This window comes from Pan paniscus, chromosome 6 (assembly GCF_029289425.2).
Source record: "Pan paniscus chromosome 6, NHGRI_mPanPan1-v2.0_pri, whole genome shotgun sequence".
NCBI lineage: Eukaryota > Metazoa > Chordata > Mammalia > Primates > Hominidae > Pan > Pan paniscus.
Genome location: NC_073255.2, coordinates 32,612,497 through 32,634,665, shown reverse-complemented (window position 1 = coordinate 32,634,665; position 22,169 = coordinate 32,612,497). Strand labels below are relative to the sequence as shown.

Sequence of the window (22,169 nt, the reverse complement as noted above, 5' to 3'; positions counted from 1 at the left end):
CACCACGCCTGGCTAATTTTTTGTATTTTTAGTAGAGACAGGGTTTCACTATGTTGGCCAGGCTGGTCTCAAACTCCTGACCTCGTGATCCGCCCGCCTCGGCCTCCCAAAGTGCTGGGATTACCAGCGTGAGCCATCATGCCTGACCTTCTCTAACATTCTTACAGTATCATTTATCATTTGGGCTTGTCTGTTGCCTAAGATTATATTGGCAAAAATAATTTTCATCAGTTAAGATTACATCACTTGCTTTTACAGTATTTCATTTAGGATCACAGTCACATACTTTAGTGATAAATGTTAAAACTCTAGCCAAATTTTTAAAATTACTGATGACATATTATTGTACTCCAAAAAAAGTCAAGGCCCTAAAATAATTATTTTTATTTATTAATTTTTATTTTTTAGAGACTGGTAGGGGGGTGGGTATCTCCCTATGTTGCCCAGGCTGATCTCAAACTACTGGACTCAAGCAATCCTCCCAGACTGGCATCCCAAAGTGCTGGGATTACAGGAGTGGGTCACCATGCCCAGCCATCCTAAAATAATTTTACATATGCATTCATGTTTGTTTCAAAATGAACAGCAGGATAATGATCACTTTTCATCTTTAAAAATAAACACAATTAAAAGATGTAATTTTAATAGCCATCTGAACCCACAGAATTAAAAAGCCACAATAGCAATGCAAATGGTATCCATTTTCTCAATTCAAAGTTAATGAACAGTATTTATGTAACTAAATATATAGTACATTTTTATTTGTAGAAAAAACTATCAATTATCCATATTTAAAATGTACATTAGATTGAATAAAATTATACATAACTAATTTTCAGAAGTTTATGCCTTAAGTTTACATACAAGGAGTACCAAACTTACTTTATAATTGTCCTGTACTTCAGCTAGTTCAAGTTTTACATTTTCAGAAATTTTCACTTGTTCTTTCCATTTCAGCTCCATTTTTGCAAGTTCATCAGCATATTTATTGCATTTTGCTTTCTCATCCTAAATGAAATTAGTATAATTACCAAAAGATTTTAAATTCATGTAGAGTGAAAATCTATACTAATGTACTTAGATATGGGCTGAACATTTATTATAACACTGTTGTAACAGCATAAAAATTGGAATAATCAAATGTCTATTAATAGACAATTGGATAAATCATTTTCTATCCACACAATGAAATAGTATATATATTTTTAAATAAGGCAGATGTACAAATTGACAAGAAAAAATGTTAAGATACATTAATTGAAAATAGCAAGTTGCTAAAATAGAATATATAATATAATCCATTTTTGTTTATAAGTTGTTTTACACAGTTATAATACAATATCTATATGTTTGTGTTGTATACAAAAATATAAACCAAAATATTAATAGTTCTTATCTCAGGGGATCAGAATGATAGAGGTAATTTTTGCCATCTCTACTCTTCATTTCTGGAACACTACAACATTTCACAATAAGTATATATTACTTTTGCAAAGGGAGGAAATAAAGTCATATTTATAATGCTGTTGTTTCCATGCAGTGATAAACTCTAGGATTTGCTGACCAAGATAATTTTTAGGTTGACTTCTTATACATTGCTCTTCTCTACAACCCAGATTATCTTAAAGGAGGAGTTACAAATCATGACAAAAAGGTAATTAGGCCAATTCCATTTGGAACATTTTGTTCTATGTGAACACTTAAAAATATACTTTGAGCAATTCAATGGAGAGGAAAATCTTTTAAACAAATAACGCTAGGTCAGTTTAATATCCATACCATACATTCCATATTATACACAAAAATTAACTCAAAATGATTCACAGACCTAAATAGAAAAGCTGATTATAAAACTTCTAGAAGACAACACAGGAGAAAATCTTTATCTCCTTGGATTAGGCAAACATTCCTTAGAAGGTAAAAAGCATAAAACATAAATGAACTGATAAACTGTACTTTATCAAAATTAAAATTTTGCTTTTCTAAAAACATCATTAAGGAAATGAAAAGGCAAGCTACAGACTTGGAGAAAATATTCACCTTACATATATCAGACAAAAGACATATACAGAAAAAAAAAAACACAACTCAAGGTGAACAACCCTATGTTTAAACTACCAAAAAGATTCGACCACTCACACAAAGAGATAAAGAGCAAATAAGCATAAGAAAAGATGCTCAACAACAAGTCATTATAGAAATGCACATTAAAACCACAATGAGCTATCAGTACACACCCATTAGGCTGGCTATGTAAGATGGTACAAACACCTTACAAAACAGTTTGGTAATTTCTTTTTTTTTTGAGACAGAGTCTCACTCTGTCACCCAGGCTGGAGTGCAGTGGTGCAGTCTTGGCTCACTGCGACCTCCACCTCCCGGGTTCAAGCGATTCTCCTGCCCCAGCCTCCCATGTAGCTGGTATTACAGGAGTGTACCACCATGCCCAGCTAATTTTTGTATTTTTAGTAGAGAAAGGGTTTCACCATACTAGCCAGGCTGGTCACAAACTCCTGACCTCAAGTGATGCTCCCACCTCGGCCTCCCAAAGTGCTGGGATTACAGACATGAGCCACTGCACCCAGGAGGTAATTTCTTACTGAGTTATTCAACTACAATATCACCCAGGCAATTCACCCCTAGATATTTACCCAAAAGAAACAAACAAAAAAATATGTCCATAAACAACTTCTAAACAAATGTTCATAAGCAGCTTTATTTGTACCAGCCGAAAAACAACCCCAACTACCCATCAAGTGGTGAATGGATAAACAAATGATAAAATAAAAAAGGAACAAATATATGCAATAATATGAATAAATCTCACATAATCATGCTGAAAGTGGGTAGAAAAAAGTACATATTACATGACTCCATTTTATAAAATTGTCTAAAAGGTAGGCTAATTGATAGTGACAGAAAGCAGGCCAATAATTTCCTGGAGATAAGGATAACGAAAGGGATGTGTTGCAAACAGGTACCAAAAAAACTGGGAGAGTGATGGCACTGTGGTGATAGTTTCACAACTGTGTATGTCAAAACTGATCCAACTGTATACTCTAGGTATGTGCAATTCATTGGATTTCAATTATACCTCAATATGGTTGTTTAAAAAAAAAAAAAAAAGCACCCTGAGGAAGGTTTTTGCTTGAACATTATTCTATCTTCCTTTCAATACTATTTCTATAGAAAAATCTTGAAATATTCATCCAGAATTGTTTCATCTTTAACGAAAATGTAGTTCACTCTTACAAAAAACTACCCTGAACTCAAGAGTAAAACTGTTCTAATCAACCCTTCCACAGGATTCTCTCAAGCAAAAAAAAAAAAAAAAAATCATTTTAACTTTGGTTAAAAGATTTTGCTATTTATAAGCAACAAAATATTTTAAATAATTACTGTAAATTAAATTACAGTAACATGAAGCTAATGTGTAAATTTTATTCTATAGCTCTAAAAAATGCCCCTCCCCTCCCCAATGCACACAAAAACACACACACAAAGCACATTTAAAAAAACAAACAAAAATCACTTGCATAAACAACACTTTTTCCTCTCTATGCCAAATTGATATAAATGAGAAGCATTTTCCCTTTTCCTTTAAATATTCCAGTACTGAATACTACACCAAGGCGGCTGCAAACCAGAAAAGTCTGAATGAAGCTGTTTAAAATAATCAAAATAGGCCGGGCGCGGTGGCTCATGCCTGTAATCCCAGCACTTTTGAGAGGCCGAGGCGAGTGGATCACGAGGTCAGGAGATAGAGACCATCCTAGCTAACATGGTGAAACCCCGCCTCTACTAAAAATACAAAAAATTAGCTGGGCGTGGTGGCAGGCGCCTGTAGTCTCAGCTACTTGGGAGGCTGAGGCAGGAGAATGGCATGAACCCAGGAGGCGGAGATTGCAGTGAGCTGAGATCACACCACTGCACTCCAGCCTGAGCAACAGAGTGAGACTCTGTATCAAAAATAAAATAAAATAAAATAATAATAATCAAAATAAACACCGTAAGAGACAATTCATTTGGTTAACATTCCCTTTTCCACTATGCAAGTCTAGTCACTTTAAGATGTAAAAATCTTTGCTATTATAATAGTAATTTATTTTATTTATTATTTTTTTTTTAGAGACTCGCTCTGTTGCCTAGGCTGGAGTGCAGTGTGCAAACTCGGCTCACTGCAACCTCCGCCTCCCGGGTTCAAGTGATTCTCCTGCCTCAGGAGACTGTAGCTGGGACTACAGGCATGCTCCACCACAGCCTGCCTAATTTTTGTATTTTTAGTACAGACAGGGTTTCACCATGTTGGCCAGACTGGTCTCGAGCTCCTGGCCTCAAGCGATCCACCCGCGTCGACCTCCCAAGGTGCTGGGATTACAGGCGTGAGCCACCGCACCTGGCCGATAATAGTAAATTTAAAAACAGCACTTCCCTTTTATGAAGTTCAAATATTTTTCATGCATCTTTATACGATGACAGATAATTTCTAACCTCAATTAACTATTTGCCCATTACCCAAACAAGAACATTTTATTAGGTGAAAAGAAAATAGTAACTTTAGGTCTCATGATGCTACACACACGCCTATGTGAACAGGTACACAAAACGCCCACCTCATCATCCCAAAAGCCAAAGTGAAACTAAGTAACACTATATGGAGATGGAAAAGAAACTCAAAGATACCAATCAGTCGAAACAATAAAGGTAAGCTAAGTCATTAACATTTTATAAATCTCTTTCACTTACAAGGTAGTTAACTTACCTGCAAGAGTTGTTTACATTTATTATACTTTTCTGTTTTGTCAGCAATTTCTTTGGTCATTTCACAGATTTGCCCCTTTGTTACTATGTCAAAATCTGCCTCTGCTGTAGAAAGGCAGAATATAAGACTGTTAAAAAGTATTTTGCCCCTTATATTATCTTCCTGTTCAGAATAACTTAAAGGTCAGTATACTGTAAAATATAGTAAATGGAATGCTGAAGGACAGAAATATCTATTCATATCCTAGATATACAAAGAAGGATATATAAACTCTAGTTGAAAATTGTTAAATGTGTGTTTGGCCAGAACCAAGTTCACATTCAATAATAAAGGATTATTCTTTGATTTTTTAAAAATTTGCTAAAAAGCGGCCGGGCACGGTGGCTCATGCCTGTAATCCCAGCACTTTGGGAGGCCAAGGCGGGTCGAGGCCGAGGCAGGAGATCGAGACCATCCTGGCTAACACGGTGAAACCCTGTCTCTACTAAAAATACAAAAAATTAGCCAGGCGTGGTGACACACACCTGTAGTCCCAGCTACTCAGGAGGCTGAGGCAGGAGAATTGCTTGAACCCAGAAGGCGGAGGCTGCAGGGAGCTGAGATCGCGCCACTGCACTCCAGCCTGGGGGACAGAGTGAGACTCTGTCTCAAAAACAAAACAAAACAAAATTTGCTAAAAAGAGTTCCAAAACAGCACAAAAATTGTTCTCCTTATATAACTGAATAGACAGGGTAAGTAGGAAAACCATACTCTGAGAATTCTCTTCCCCCTCTCTGAAAGCCAGGGTCTCACTATGTTGCCCAGGCTAGCCTCAAACTCTTGGGCTCAAGTGATCCTCTTGCCACAGCTTCCAGAGTAGCTAGGAGTACAAGCACATGCCACCATACCCCACCAAGAACACATTTTAAATCATTCTTCTAGCCCTTCATTACCACTAAGTCTTTATTAAGTAAATACCCTATAACACCATTTTAGGTACTACAGAGGATACATGGAAACAGAAGGCTCAATTCTGTCCTACAGGGGATAAACCTAATATTTAATAGTCTAAGATGTTTACATTTAAAAAGACTTAAAAGATCAATTACTACACACACTAAACAAGAAAATATACTTTCTCTAGTATTTAACGTCATTACTGTCAAATTTACATAAAAGTGAAAAAATCAGGACAGATGAAAACCTAGTTAATCCAAATTTTCATGTTATGAATGTTTTCACTATGTCTCTCTATTCTGTTCTATAAGTTAATAAACTAATAAAAACTTAACTCATCAGCCAACAGGTACATTGACAAGGGAAGAAGTACCCCCATTGATCCAAAGCAGCCAAAAATAAATGAATAAATAGAAAAATATGAGAATAGGGGATTTTTTCCCCTGCAGAATTTAAAAATTAAAATTCACAAATAAAATGCTTCAAAATTCCATAGATTTAATGGAACATAAAGTAAAAATTCAATTCGTGGCTTTTGTCCTATGTAGCCCAAATGAGTACTCACAAGCACCAGCTCATTTTTAACATGTGTGAATAGTCTCAAGAAGATAACTACTAGTTTACATCCACATTTTATATATTCATGTTGTGTATATTCACCACATGCATGACTCTATTTTACATTTATACCCTTATTTTCTTGTTGCCTCAATTCCTTCACTTATCACATGAAAATTTTTATGAACATCCTGAAATTCTTACACATGGAAGAGGCAGTATAAGTACTTTTCAATGTAGGACACCCTACACAAAAAGTCTAAAAGATTTTTACCTGCAGAAGGTGATGGCTTTACATCTACAATAGAGGCAGAAGTGGCTGGGTCTGTGTTTACTGAAGCATCATTCACTTTCTGCTGATTCCCCGTTTTCTTTGTGAAGACATTATTATTATTAGCCTATTCAAAATGTTAATAAGTTGTTAAATGAGTCAATGAATTAGTTATATTTCCTCCTTGCAGTAACTAAGTAAATAATATTTTTACATATTACTTTAGGAAATCCTAAGAAGTCCACAAAGCTGCTCTTGTTTTAAAAGCCAACAAAGACTAAAGTTATACACATCATTTTGCTAACCGACCTAAATGTTGCAAAAGAAATATACTATATTTTGCTTTTTCTTATAAACTCATCAAAAGACCACCAAAATAAGTCATTCACAGAAATCTACTACAAAGTTATAATGTACTCAAAAGGCCCCAGGCCAAATTCATACATGTGAGTGAGTCATACTTAAAGTATCTTATTTTTTCACAAAAGCCTTCCTACTTTACTACATGCATTCCTTGCTTGTCTCCTCTGATTTAAAAAAGTAGGACCAGGAAAGTATCATATGCATCACATAGTAAAAGAGAGCTATAGTACCACTTTCAATTTCAGGTTTTAAATATGTTTCTTCTACATTTCCAGGAGTTCCTCAGATAGTAAGCCTTGTATTTAAGCACAGTTTAAGGACCCACATTGAAACGTACATACCTCAGAACAAAAACATCTTCTTTGGTATATTACAAATCTACCTACCTATTCTCAAATGGAATAAAAAAGAATTAGCTAACACTCTTTAACTGTTCCTAATCTAATAGGAATAGGAATCTTCATAATATGAGTATGAAGAACTTGCCAATTACAACTGAGACACCATCTAAGACCTAGGGATGATTAATGGTGAACTCCAATGAGAATAGATGTCATGGTCACAAGAGTCAATAATAAGTATTGAGTTTTGAGTGACAGATATTTATCAAGAACTTAAGAGGGAAATTATCTAGAAAAGAAGACTTTTTTCTGTTTTTTCCTTGCTACTGCCCTTGCTTCCTTTGTTGGCTGTCCAGTAAATTAGAATTCCAGACTTTTTTAAAGAAGAGTTATTACAATATTTGGCCAATGACTTGAAATCAAGCAGAGATAAATAATATTTAAAAGGTTGATATTTGGAATATTACAAATTTGATTTTCGAACAAAAATACTAACAACACATTTTATTATGTGTAAATTTAATGATACTTACTGATTGATCTGAAAGTTTGTTTATTTGTTTTTGGAGCCTTTGGCATTCCTTAAATTTTTCTTTATAATGGTCTGCAGCCATCTGAAGACGGAGTTTCAGATCTTCAACTTCTCTTCTTAGTTCGTGTTCCAGTGTATCAGTCTTGTCCTAGAAAGAAACAAACATTCTAAGAAAAAAATAAAAATCTGATACCTCCTAATGTTAATAGTAACCCCAACTTCAATCTTACCTTTTTTCTTTTTTTGTTTTTGAGACAGAGTCTTGCTCTGTCACCCAGGCTGAAACACAGTGGCCCAATTATGGCTCACTGCAGCCTTGACCTCCTGGCTCAAGCAATCCTCTTGTCTCAGCCTTTGGACTAGCTGGGACTACAGCTGCACACCACCACACCTGGGTAATTTTTGAAAATTTTTGTAGAGATGAGGTCTCACTATGTTGCCCGGGCTGGTCTTGAATTCCTGGGCTCAAGCGATCTTCCCACCTCAGCCCCCCAAAGTGCTGAGGTTATAGGTGTGAGCAACTGTCCCCGGCCACTTTTTTATTTTGGGATTTTGGCTACAGAGCAACATAGGGTCTCTTGTTAAGTCCAGTTTTACATTCTTAGGACTAAGGTTCATTTAAAAAACCAGAGAAAAATAATCCACCTCCTGAAGAGCAATTATTACTCCCTTAAACAACCATAATACTGTTTTATACAGCTAGTAAGAAATTCCAAACAAAACAATACATATCTGACATCAATATATTTAATCAATGGGGCAGCTTTCACCAACCATTAAGAATTCTGCTTACAGAAGTTTTCCTTACAGCACACATTAACTGTAAGCCAAGAAGTCACAATGACTAAACAAAAGGAATGAAAATTTTAAATTTAAAATAAGGCAGAAATCTGACCTGTCTTATCTTAACACAATTTACTACTTTGTGAGATTATAGTGGTTTTTTAAATCAAAATGCAAATTCAAAATTAACTTGCTTTACCTGATCTTTTTTCATAGCATTTAGTTTAAGTTCTGCCACTGCATCAGCTAACTGCTTTTTCACTTTCTCGTTTTCCAAGCGTGCAGTATGCAGGTCTGCCATCGTTCTGTCTCGTACGTTGACAGCATCACTAAGTTCTTTAGCCAGAAAGACAACTTCTTGCCGAGTTGCCTGAACCTGTTCCTCTGCTTTACGAAGTTGCTCCTTTAAAAAAAAAGTATCTTCCTGAAGAAAGCAGATAAATATATTTGTAATTCAACCACTCAAGTAAAAAACAGAAGCAGAAACAATTTTCGCACATATTTCAACAGGGCCAAAATTTTAGATATTGGTTTTTCTACTCATGACTTACAGAGTATATGCCTACAAAAAACTTAAGAAGTAACTTTGTTTTAGGTTCCCTCTATAACAACCCTATGTACTTGGTTTCACTGCTACTACTTTATACACAAGGAAGCTAAAGTACAGCGAGTCAGGCAACATACCCAGTGCTTAAGGACCTGCCCAAACTGAGGCTCAAACAAAAGATCCCATCCCCCAGAATCTCTCCAGCTAGAAATACTGACCCTCATTTTGTATGACTACCAGTAAAAATCATTCCGAAAGCTTCTTTGTAACACCAAAAATTTTGGTTAAAAGATGTTTCCTACTTTCTACCCTAAGAGACATCCAATATAATATAAATCTATTTCATATCATTATAAAAACACAGAACAGATTTAGGCCTTAGTTCTAAAAACAAAATATTGATATACAAATAGTAAAGACGAGGCACTGGGAAAATGAAAAGTAATTCATACTGCTTGACAAACCTAAAAGTATCTTTGAAAAGCTAAAATTGCCATGGTGAAATTATTTCCTTTAATATTAATGTTTAAACATTATAACATTTAAACATTATAAACACAATAAATTTAGTTTATTCAACTTCCTGTTTTTAATCTCTGTACTAAAAATAATGTAAAATCAGGAAAAAAATGCAACCCAATATTGGTTTCTAAACTGTTAGCCCCTTAGAAGGAAATGTAAATGATGATTTTACGCAGTGTTGGCATGGACAAAATCTTCGGAGGCATCACACTAATAGATCTACCCATAAAAAGATCGCCAACTTCTATATGTCAAAGGAGAAGAAAAAGAACTAGAAGAAAATTATATGTAATATACGAGAAAGGTATAATAATACTTGATATAAATAACTTTTCTAGTCAATAAAGAGAAACAAAACAAAAGTCAAAAGTCATGAACATACAAAATTTTCTAAAGAAATAAATGCGATTATGCAGTAAAAAAATTCAACTCACCAACAATCAAACAAATAAGTTAAAACAAATGCCATTCACCTTTCAAACTAACAAAGATCAAAAAAACAGTAACATTCCAATATTTGCATGGGTTTAGGGCAACTGGCACATTCACAAACAGGTGGGCTTATATAAACTGTAACTGGCATCTTTTCTCATCAGATGTTTACAACATTCATCAGCACCTTAAAAATTCTCACAGCTTTTGATCTAGCAATTTTATTTCCATAAGTTTCCAAGAAAATTATCAAAGGGTATAGACATAGGTTTAGCTTTACAAGGATTCAATAAAATACCAAAATAATGAAAAATCATTAAGAACCTAAAATGTCTACCAACATGAGAATTTATGATAAACTATGATATACTACCTCTATATAATCAAAGTCTGTGCAGACATTACAAACAATACGTATCTCATATACTCTTGGTGGGAATAAAAAAAATCAATAGAACATTTTTTTGAAAGGTAATTTGAAAATAACTATCAAAATTTAAACACTCATTGACCCAGTAATTCCACTTGAAAGAACTTATTCTACGGATTATAAATGTGCCTACATATTGCTATAAGGATGTTTACTGCAGGATGCTTATAAAAGCTGAAGACTATAAACAATCAAAAACAATCAAAAAACATATACTACACAGTTGTTAAATGAAGAGAAGAAATACTAGGCAGTTGTTATGATGAATGAAAAAGATCCACATGTGTATCATAGTGCAAGATATCCATTTATAAATTTTTTTAAAAGGAAAAAATGTATAAATTCTAATTTGTGTTATAAATATACGTATATTCATAAATTCAATAATAACTTACTTATCTGAGAAGGGATGAGGATTACATTTTACTTTGTATCCTCATGTACTGTTTAAATTTTTTTATAACCATCACCTCAAACTACTTTCACAATCTTTTAAAAGCTTTAGCAACTAGTAGTCATTTTTCTCAGGTACTTCCATAACTATGCTTTTCCTCACAGAAGTCTTGCTTAAATAGGAAAAAGATGCTTAGAGAAATTTTTAGCATCTTATTAAATAACAAATAATCAAATACACTTCTCATGTTTGCACTGGCAATCTGTTACATTAAAAAGTAACAAGGATTAACCATTAATTCTAAATGTCATGCGCTTCTGACATTTTAGGTATTACATTAACTATGTCTGAGTATTTTTAATAGCAAATTACTAAAAATAACATCATAAGAAATAATGAATCAATCAAGGTAAATCTATATAATGGAATATTATGTGGCCATTTTTTTCAAATGAGGAAGATCTCTACAAACTGATATGGAGTAACTAGCAACTTATTTTGTTCAGTGAGAAAAAGGTGCAAAATGGTATGTATAGTAGCGCTACCTTTTTTAAGAACGAAGAGGATAAAGAAGTATGTATGTACATGTACACATGCATATATAAGCTTATTTTTACAAAAAGAAACATAAGAATAAACTAGAAACTTATGAAAATGTTTATCTATGGGCATAGGTAAGAAAAGGGTTTAAAAAAACAAGGAAGAGATTGAGACCTCAGAGTAAAATTTTTCTATCATTTTGACTTCTGAACAAAGCAACTGTTTTACATATTCAAACAATAAAATTAAATCAAACAGAAGAATAAAAGCAAATATTAAAATTAAATACAAGCAAATGAAATTATAGTACAAATTTATAACATAGGTATGCAAAAAAATAGTTCAAGTAACTTTTGAACATGGCGTTTCTATACATCCTTAGTGAAACATATTCTAAGAAAAAAGAGATGTAAAAATACCTTAGCTTTATTTAGTACATTTATTGTTGGAAGTGGCATTGATGTAATAATTGTGAAAACACTGGTGTGTACGGCTGGATGGAAACACATGAGTAATAATGATGTTTGGGAAACAAGAGTTCTCACATTGCGAGAAGAGAGATATAAATATGGAATGGAGCAAAGGAAGGAAGAATCCTAAGGTACTAAATCTGAATTGGAGCTATCAATATAAATTAAAGATGCAAAATACCCACTGAATGTGCAAAGCAGCAGCCCCATAGTAGCAATAGGATCCAGTTCTTGGTTTCAAAATACCATTACCTACTAAAAAAAACAGAGTTTCTTGGAGAAATGGTAATATCAGGTCTGGGGGAACAACCTGAAGTTAGAACATACAGTTGTGCCATAAAGCAAGAAAGTATTCAAAGCATTATAGGAACATATCAGGACAAAAAAGCAGGCTTGAAAAGGTTCCCCTGGTTAAATTCAGAACAATTTGGGTATGAAAAAGAATAATGATGATTATGCATAATATGCAGCAAAAAATCAGTAAGTCCAAAGTTATATTTAAAAAAGAGGGAGGGGTGACAGGAATGTCCTCATGATAAAAGATTACCTACAAATAAATGTAGAAGGCATAACAGAATTTTTTAAATCACCATTTTTCTATCATTAATTATTACCAACATAATAGCTGATGCAGGTGAGGAGCATCAAAGGACAATAAAAACATTGGGGAAAGGCTGTTGGAGAACAGGGTGTTTATACAGATTGCTTAATAATCACAAACAGGGAAAGAAAAGAAAGGCACCTATATAGAGACAGGTAGGTATAACTTTAAACAAATTATTAAACCTAACATTATCAAGAACGGAACAAATTGACATTATATAACTTTTGATATGACTCCAACAGGATGGACAAAACATCATCTATGTCTTTTCTTGCAAAAATGTCTCACCTGAATCTAGTCATGAGAAACAACAGACAAATCCAGATTATAGAACATTTTCTCAGACTAGCCTGTCTTCTCCAAAAATATCAATGTCATAAAAAGTGTAGGGACACTATTCTAGACTGAAACCGACTCAAAATACAACAATCAAAATAATATGTAGTCTTTGACTAACTGTGAATCACAAAATTTTAAAGATTATATAAGAATACATTTGGGGCAATTTGAATGTGAACTAACTATGAGAATGACTATTATTCAATCAATGCTAAATTCTTAGGTGTGATAATGGTGTTATGGCTATGAAGAAGAATGCACTTGTTCGTAAGGGAGACATGCTAAAGTATTTAGAGTAAATTATCATAATACTTGCAACTCACATCGCTCAGAAAAAAAGGCATATAAATGAGGGAGAGAAAGAATGGCAAAATATTTTAGGGTACATTAGTATTCATTGTTCTGTTCTTCCAACTGTTTTGTAAGTTTGAACTTTTTTAAAACAAAAGCTTGGGGGAATTAAAAATGAAAATCATATTGCATACATTTCATAGGTATGTTTTACAATCTTCAAATACATATAGCAAAAGTACTTACTTTACTTGAGGTTGTAAGCAGGAAAGTCCTTTGCAGATTTTCCTTTTCAGCCAAACATAACTGCAGCCTGCCAATCTCTTCTTTGAAATGAGTAATCACGCTTTCTTTGTTCCCATCTAAATTTTTTAAAGTCTGGACCTCTGACATAAGCTTGGTATTTTCTATTTCTGTATTCTTCAAATGTACCTGTAATGGTGTTTGAAAATGTCAAGAATATTCTAACTCCATGACCTAAGTTAGTTAAAGTTTAAAATACCATTATATTTCTAACCCAAAGACAACGAAAGGAAGGAAAGACATACTAGACTAGGATTTAGGAGACCCAGGTTCTGCCAAATGACTAGTTAAGCATGCAGGAGCAGAACACAGCTTTTCTAAGCTTTTTTATTTTCCAGAGAGATTATTCTAAGCCCTAACAACATTACCTGATCTCTAAAGTCTTTTCCTTTGATTTAATGGTTTCAGGTTCTCTTTAAAAATGCAAATAGATTTGGTTGTTCTTTTGGGGAAACAAATTATGTTATTTGGCATATTCAAATCTGGCACGACAAGACTCTGGAAAACTAGAAGGGGTACATTCAAAAACAACATCTCAAACAATTCCATTTTCTGCAGGCGAAAAGTACGATATCATTTAGTTTCAATGTGCTGAAAAATGTATTTGTTGACTAACCCAATTATATTGATTTTCCCATGACTTTCGCTATTGCTGATTTGCTCCTAACAGACATACAAATCAAATTCAATAACTGGAATTATAAATACAGACCTGTAGTGTACACTATCAAGTATATCCTGCTTTAGTTAAGAGTACTGAGGAGAAATGAATTAACTTACTTCTTGCACTTTACTCTTTAAATATACAGAATGCTGAAGGACTAATTCCTGTTCACAAGGATAGAATATTAACTCCTGATTCTCTGAAGACATCAGCAACCAACACCCTTGCAGCATCACTTTAAAACACTACCTGATGTTCATAATCATCAGCTCATTAAATTGACTTAACAAGAAACGGACTTAACTCAGAATGTTCTTGAAATTCCTCATCTGGAATTGCCTTCAGGAAATGCTTATGAGCCACTTAAAAAAATAAGTCTCAATTTGCACCCACAGCATTACTGACAATTAAGCTAACTACCCTATATTTCAGGGTTGCTTAAAAAAATAAATAAATAAAAACTGCCGGGCACGGCGGCTCACGCCTGTAATCCCAGCACTTTGGGAGGCTGAGGCGGGTCAGGAGATCGAGACCATCCTGGCTAACATGGTGAAACCTCGTCTCTACTAAAAAAATACAAAAAATTAGCCGGACATGGTCGCGGGCACCTGTAGTCCCAGGTCCTCGGGAGGCTGAGGCAGGAGAATGGCGTGAACCCGAGAGGCAGAGCTTGCAGTGGGCCGAGATCGCACCACTGCACTTCAGCCTGGGCGACAGAGCGAGACTCCATCTCAAAAAAAAAAAAAAAAAATTCAAAACTTCAAGCGGTCAAGATTTGTTAGCAGTGAGGATATTTTTACAAAATGACATCTCTGAAGATATTCTAAAAGTCAAACTCTAAAATGGGATTATTACTAAATTAATGTTCTCCCCAATGTGTATATATATATATGTATGTTCTTAAAAAGGAAAAATAGTTACATGAATTGTGATAAACAAGTATCTTAATGCCATTAAACCTCTTCAACTTATTACACACTACCTGTTAAGTATCTAAAACAGCAGCAAATTAATTCCCTGAAAACTAACTTTTAGGGGTGATATACAACATGACTGTGACTTCCTCCTTGCTCTCTCCTGGATCACTCACTCTGAGAGAAGCTAGCTGCCATGCTGTGAGGATATTCAAGCAGCCTATGAAAAGACCACTTCAAGAGGAGCTGAAGGTTCTCCTGCCAAAAGCCACTGGAGTAAGCCACCTTGAAAGCAAACCCTCCAGTCCCAATCAAGCCCTTAGCTGACTGCAGCCCTTGCCAACATCCTGACTGCAACTACACAAGAGGCTAGAGCCAGAACCACTCAGCTAAGCTGCTCCTAAATTGCTGACCTACAGCCCCTAAGTTCTGGGGTCATTTCTTTTGAAGCAACAGGCAATAGATATGGTAAAAAATAAATTACCTTATAAAGGTCCTTCTCATCCTTCTCTGTCTTCAACTGACATTCAAGTTCTTCTCTTTCATGTTGTGCCTTCTCGAGTTTGTCCTTTAAACTGAGATAGGTATAATAAAGTAACATTATAATGTTTTAAAGTTTTAAAATTTTTATTGAATTTATTTTTTAAAAGCATGAGAAATACCTGTCTAATTCGGTTTCTTTTTCAATTGCTTTATGTGTTACTGACACAATATCTTCCTCAAGCTGATGGGCTTTGGATGTAGCATCACTGAACCTCTTCTTAAACTCTTCATTTTCCATTTTTAAGCTTTGTGTTACTTCAGTAAGACCCTGAGAAGTGACAACAAGGTATTTTGAGAAAACACAGAAACATAATCAGTAAAGCAAATTTGCATATCTTTAAGAAAACTATGTAGTCTTAGAATTTTAATCCCACATTTGTTCCCTCCAAATTTGAGAAGCTAAGACTATAAAACCTGAAATGATAACATATATTTAAATTTTCATATACTAAATTAATCGATAATTTGTTTTTTGTTTGGGGTCTCACTTTGTCACTCAGGCTGCAGTATGGTGGCACAATCACAGCTCAGGTGATCCTCCCACCTCAGCCTCCCAGGTAGTTGGGACTACAGGCACCCACCACCACGCCTGGCTAATTTTTTTTTTTTAATAGAGACAGGGTTTTGCCATGTCACCCAGGCTGAAACTCCTGGGCTCAAACAATCCTCCTGCCTCGGCCTCCAAAAGTGCTGGGACTACAGGCATGAGCAACGATTAGTTTTTTTATATACATTTTCCCCCCACCTTCAGACTTTTCATGTACCCTGTATGTTGATTTTACTAACTTTTCTCCACCAGGGGGCAGGCAAGAAAAATGAGAAAAAAATTTTAAAAATTAGTCACGACATATCAAGTCTTACACGACACCATCAAGGTTAACACCCACTTTTTCTAGCACAGGTCACTAACTGCCATCAAAGCACTAACATATGCCTAAAGCCATGTTCCTAATCTTCTTGCCAGTGTGACTCAGAGGCCTAAACAAATATTCGAAGACACTAAGACAAATATAAAAGAGGTAGTAAGTGCAACAAATTGAATGTTGAATTGAATTTCTACTTGGAATATTCTACTTTAAATGGACAATTCATAAGACTCAAATATAACAGTGTATATAGGGAGGTGCTTTGTTATAGAAAACTATACTATAAAAGAATTGGTAAATTAAGATAAAATTATTTTTATTAAAGAACAATTTTAAAATTTCTCCCCAAAACAGACTTACCTACCCAGCAACAAAAACTAAAAAAATCACCGTTCTGCCAAGTTATAAGTATGAAAGATTATATAGTATTTATAATTCACTTTAATTCACATAAAAGAACTCACCCAAGTATTTTATTGATAGAATATCATTTTAAATATCTTGCTAGAGTATGAACATTGCTACATTATTTTCTAAAAGTCAGATACACCCTATTGATTTATTTTTGGTCAAAGCAAATGTTTGTCTGACTGAATTTGTAACACTAACCAAAAACTGTTGTACAAAATGCTTTTTTGGTTCCAATGCCATAATACCAGAGAAAAAACAAATAATATTTATTTCCTCTGCAATCATAATGATTGCTGTGAAATTGGGCACATTTTCAGGATTTGTCTTGTTGATTTATAAAGATGGCCAGAGAGGTTTCTAAATAATGTTCACATTTTTTTTATTTTTAGTTTTACCAGTGCTCTCTTGGCACTGCAAATACACTACAGATTTAACCCAAGTATTTCTCCCTAGGACAAAATTACTTTCCAATCCTGTAAGTAATGAAGCCCTATAACGGGTATACAGCATTCTACAAAATGCATAGGAAAAGAGAAAAAAATCACTAGCAACTGAATGTAAATCATGAACTAATTGCTTTGAGTCAGTTAACTTTACGGTGAATTATAAATTAACTCTGACTACAACAAGCGTCTTAGACTCTTTCTCTGGTGCCCATAAAGGCACCTGATGGCTTCCCAGCATCCAAGCCTCCTTTCAAAACACATGAAAACGATAAAGTAAGGATTATTCTTCAGGCCTGTAGTTTTCATGTCTGAGTTAAGCATAAGCATCTTCAATGTGGCTCAGTCATTCTTAACATGAAAAAGCTAAGAGCTTTGCCATTTCAAACAACTAGGAATCATGCTTTCAAAAATTAACTTTAAAAGATAAAATCTAAAAGACAATTTTTCTAAAACACTTTTGGTCATTTGTAAATCATGCCAAAAGGACATCATAATTCTAATATTAAAACAAAGAAAACCTCCATCAGATAATTAAGCCTGCTACATTGTACGCCGATATGAAAACAATCATAAAAATTGGGGCAAAGGGAGATAAAGAGATTTGAGTACTTCAGATTCATGCAGGGACTTTCCTCCCACTCCTAAACTAAAAAAATCACTGTTTCCATGAGCCACTATTACCAATTCCCACAAGTCATAACTCTCACATATGAATAACCAGATAAAAAGATTATGAATCATTCATCTAGGTGGCTAAACACATTTTAAAAGTATTTAAAATAACAGAGCACATTTATTCTCATGTTAAAAAATAAAATTCTGATTATAAACAAAAGCATATGAAGAAACCAGATACAGTATCACTAACAATTATCTAGAAAAAAGGTATGGTATTCTAGATTCACACATACACAGAGTAAAATTTAGTAAACTAGCACCTGAACACTTTAAATAACAAATTATTGACAAAACAATTATTTATGAAAATTGCTAGTCAGATTTTAAATCAAATATCACTCATTTTACTTAATCTGGCTTTTCTCAAACACCTAATTTTGAAATCAACTATAATACCAAGTTATGATGACAGCTACACAGACTATAAAGACATCTTCTCTGGTTTCTACAAATCCACCAGACAAAAATATAATATTTGGCCGGTGTGGCAGCTCACATCTGTAATCCCAGCACTTTGGGGGGCCTAGGTGGGTGGGTCACCTGAGGTCAGTAGTTCAAGACCTGCCTGGCCAACATGGTGAAATCCCATCTCTACTAAAAATACCAAAGAAAAAAAAAATTAGCTGGGCGTGGTGGTGTGTGCCTGTAGTTCCAGCTACTTGAGAGGCTACTCAAGCAGGAGAATTGCTTGAACACACGACGTGGAGGTTGCAATGAGCCTAGATTATGCCACTGCACTCCAGCCTGGGCGACAGAGCAAGACTCCATCTCAAAAAAATAAAATAAAATAAAACAAGAAAAGAAAACAAAAAGTTTTTAAAATGGAAAAAAGCTTATGGAATTTGGATACAAAGAAAGAATATTTTTGCACAGCTGTACATGTTTGTGTTTTGAGCTAAATGTTAACTTCAAAAGAATCAAAAAGTTTTTAAAAAGAGAGTGAAAATGTTACAGTGAGCTAAGGTTAATTTATTTTTGGAGAAAAAAATATTTTATACATTTAGTGTAGTCTGGCCAGGTGCGGTGGCTCATGTCTGTAATCCCAGCATTTTGGGAGGCCGAGGCGGGCAGATCACCTGAGGTCAGGTGTACGAGAGCCTGGCCAACATGGTGAAACCCTGTCTCTACTAAAAACATAAAAATCAGCCAGGTGTGGTGGCGCGCACCTGTAATCCCAGTTACTCCGGAGGCTGAGGCACAAGAATCACCTGAACCCAGGAGCTGGAGGTTGCAGTGAGCCGAGATCACGCCACTGCACTGTACTCCAGCCTGGGCAACAGAGTAAGACTCCGTCTCAAAAAAAAAATTAATTAATTACTTAATTTAGTGTAGTCTAAGTATACAATATTTATAAAATCTACAGTAGTGTACAGCAATGCCCTGGGCCTTCACATTCACTCACTACTCACTCCCTGAATAACCTAGAGCACTGTCAGTCCTGCAAGCTCCATTTGTGGTAAATGCCCTATACAGGTATAACAAATTTTACATTTTATACAATATTTTTACTGTACCTTTCCTTTTCTAAGATGTCTAGATATGTTTAGATACACAAATATTTACCATGTGTTACAACTACCTACAGTATTCAGTACACTAACATGCTGTACAGGTTTGTAGCCTAGGAGCAACAGGTTATACCATACAGCCTAGGTGCGCAGTAGGCTATACTATCTAGGTTTGTGTAAGTACACTCTATGATGTTTGCACAAAGAGGAAATCATCTAACAACACATTTCTAAGAACATATCCCCATTGTTAAGTGGTGCATGACTATAGTAAAAAATGTGATGAGGGCTACCTTCAATTCACTGAAAAATCTGCTATGAACAAATGTACTTAAATTCAACTTTTATAGAAAATAACAGATCCAAGCACTATTTTTGTGGTTGGAGTGGAGAGGAGGGGGAAGAGAGACAGGCTACAAATATATTAGTGTCTAAATTATTTCCTGAATATGAATTTATTCCACAGACTAGTGATTTTTTTTTAACATTAGGTTTCATATACATTTTTAAAGAGTTAGGGAATAAGTACAAAAATTTAGGGTAGTATAACTTTACTTAAAATTGCCTTTTAATTAAATTGAATGGGAACTACTCAATGATGTAGTCTTATGAAATAAACTATGAAAATGCTTCATTGTACAGTTCTGTACTTATCAATACAAAAATTATGGGTTTAAAAGTATATAAATATATTGTAGAAATAATATATTATGAGTTTCTTAAAACTATTACTTTGTAAAGCAGGTACAAAATTAAAGTAATTGGCTTGAAAGAAATATATTGCTATGTATACATAAGTCATAATCATCACCCCATGTATTAAAATTAAGCCTTTTGTATCTTTTCTTGATGACAATTGGCAAAAACAAACAAAAACAAATTCAATGAGATCATAAATTCAAAACTGGTTTTTGGCAATTCCATGTATTAGATACTAAATGCCTTAAACTGCCTCTGTCCAAAACCAGGTACCTAATGCTATGATAACAATAACAGCTATCTTGAGAGCCACTGTGTAGGAAATGCTATGTGCTTTATGTATAATACATTCTCATTTGATGAGCACATGGCCTAAGAATTAGGAACGACTATAAGGCTTGTTCACATGAGAAAAGTGAGCCACAGAGAAGTTAAGTAGTTTATCAAAGGTTACACAGCTAGTAAATGGAAGAACTGAGAATGATTTCAACTTTCCAATATCTTTAAACACAAGTTTTCTAAAATAATAACTGAAAATTTTAATAATTGAGGTACTGAAATTTTGGTAATTTGATTTTTATCTACTCTTGATATGACCTTTCTTAACAGTGGTACTAATAAATAGATTAAGTTATAAGATACTCTCCAAAGATAATTTCCAGATCTCATTCACAAACTGCTAAATTCAAAGACTACTATATTGGTGTTGTGTGTTGTGGCAGAGACTGCTGGTTGTCTGCCAAATTATGACCTCCTTTCAACCATAGTAACTACATATCACTGCCCAACTACACTGTATTCCCAGCTTCTCTTGCAATGCATTATAGTCATCTAAATTATCATCAGTTAAATATAAATGAAATGATATATATTACTTCCACCTCTATAACTTACACTATTGATCATGCCTTGTCTAAGATCTCTTTCCCCTTTCATCCAGCTGAAACCAGGATATGTCAGTGACCAAGTTTCTATCACGAAGACATAAATTCTCTAGGAATCTAAGGGTGGGCAGTGGAATGATATAAAAGGTAACAAGGCCCCTGAATAATCATGCAAAGCAAATCTGCGATCCCCTCCCCAGACTTCAATGACTTATGACATAGACTGTTATATTAAGAACAACAAAAATTTTACACTGTTGGGTTTCTTTGTCTTCACTCTAATTCATTATTTATCCCTGACTAGTATTCAAATCAAGTAACTCATCTGATACACTGCCATTAAGACAAAAAATTAAATTGGCTATGTAATAAAGTATAAGATATGCATCACTGATCATACCCAAATTCAACTACTATTGTAAATTACTTTAAATATCTGAATCTTGAAGAGAAAATGTAGCAACTAAAAGCCAAAAATAGGGAAATTACAAAGCTAGTTCAAACACTGCTATGATACTGAGTACACTTAATCCAAAAACAGCCAATTTGAAGGGCAACAAATACATATGGTAGAGGATCTCAAAACAGTAAAGCACTTGTCAGAAAGTGCCTCAAGATATTTGCCTCAAAAATCAAAAATCTAGATATGAGCCAAGCACAGTGGTGCACACCTGTAGTCCCAGTTACTTGAGAGGCTGGGGTGAGAGGATGGCTGGAGTCCAGGAGTCTGAGGCCAGCTGGGAAACATAGTGAGGCCTTGTCTCTATATTTTAAAAAGAAAATTTTACATCAAGATATAGAATATTATTAAGCAATAAAAAGAAACAAAGTACTGATCTATGGATGAACCTCAAAATCATTACACAAATATAAACAAAAAGGCAAATATAGAGATAGAGAAAGTAGACTCATGGTTACCTAGGGCTGGAGACAGGGGTATGTAAGGAGTGACTGTTAATGGACTCAAGGTTTCTTTGCAGGGTGATAAAAAACATCCTAAAATTAAATTGTGGTGATGGTGGCATGACTCTATAAATATACAAAAAACCATCCAAATTGTATACTTTTTTTTTTTTTTTTGAAACGGAGTCTCACTCTGTTGCCAGGCTGAAGTGCAGTGGCATGATCTTGGCTCAC

General features: G+C 34.5%; 1 protein-coding gene across 14 annotated transcripts in view; it reads right to left on the bottom strand.

Annotated features, from left to right (window-relative positions):
• Positions 1–22,169, bottom strand: part of TAX1BP1 (Tax1 binding protein 1) — a 97,874-nt gene that overhangs the window by 29,654 nt on the left and 46,051 nt on the right. For 7 of the 14 annotated variants that reach the window (XM_008960016.5, XM_008960019.5, XM_003807894.6 and 4 more), the window contains exons 6-13: positions 15,660–15,808; positions 15,482–15,572; positions 13,363–13,548; positions 8,747–8,971; positions 7,766–7,912; positions 6,532–6,655; positions 4,763–4,866; positions 883–1,008 (exon numbers count right to left, since the gene is read on the bottom strand). In XM_008960016.5, the coding sequence (XP_008958264.2) occupies positions 883–1,008; positions 4,763–4,866; positions 6,532–6,655; positions 7,766–7,912; positions 8,747–8,971; positions 13,363–13,548; positions 15,482–15,572; positions 15,660–15,808 (1,152 nt within the window). The remainder of the gene's footprint in view (positions 1–882; positions 1,009–4,762; positions 4,867–6,531; positions 6,656–7,765; positions 7,913–8,746; positions 8,972–13,362; positions 13,549–15,481; positions 15,573–15,659; positions 15,809–22,169) is intronic. The other 7 variants (XM_008960017.5, XM_063605661.1, XM_055115807.2 and 4 more) reach the window with 1 other exon arrangement.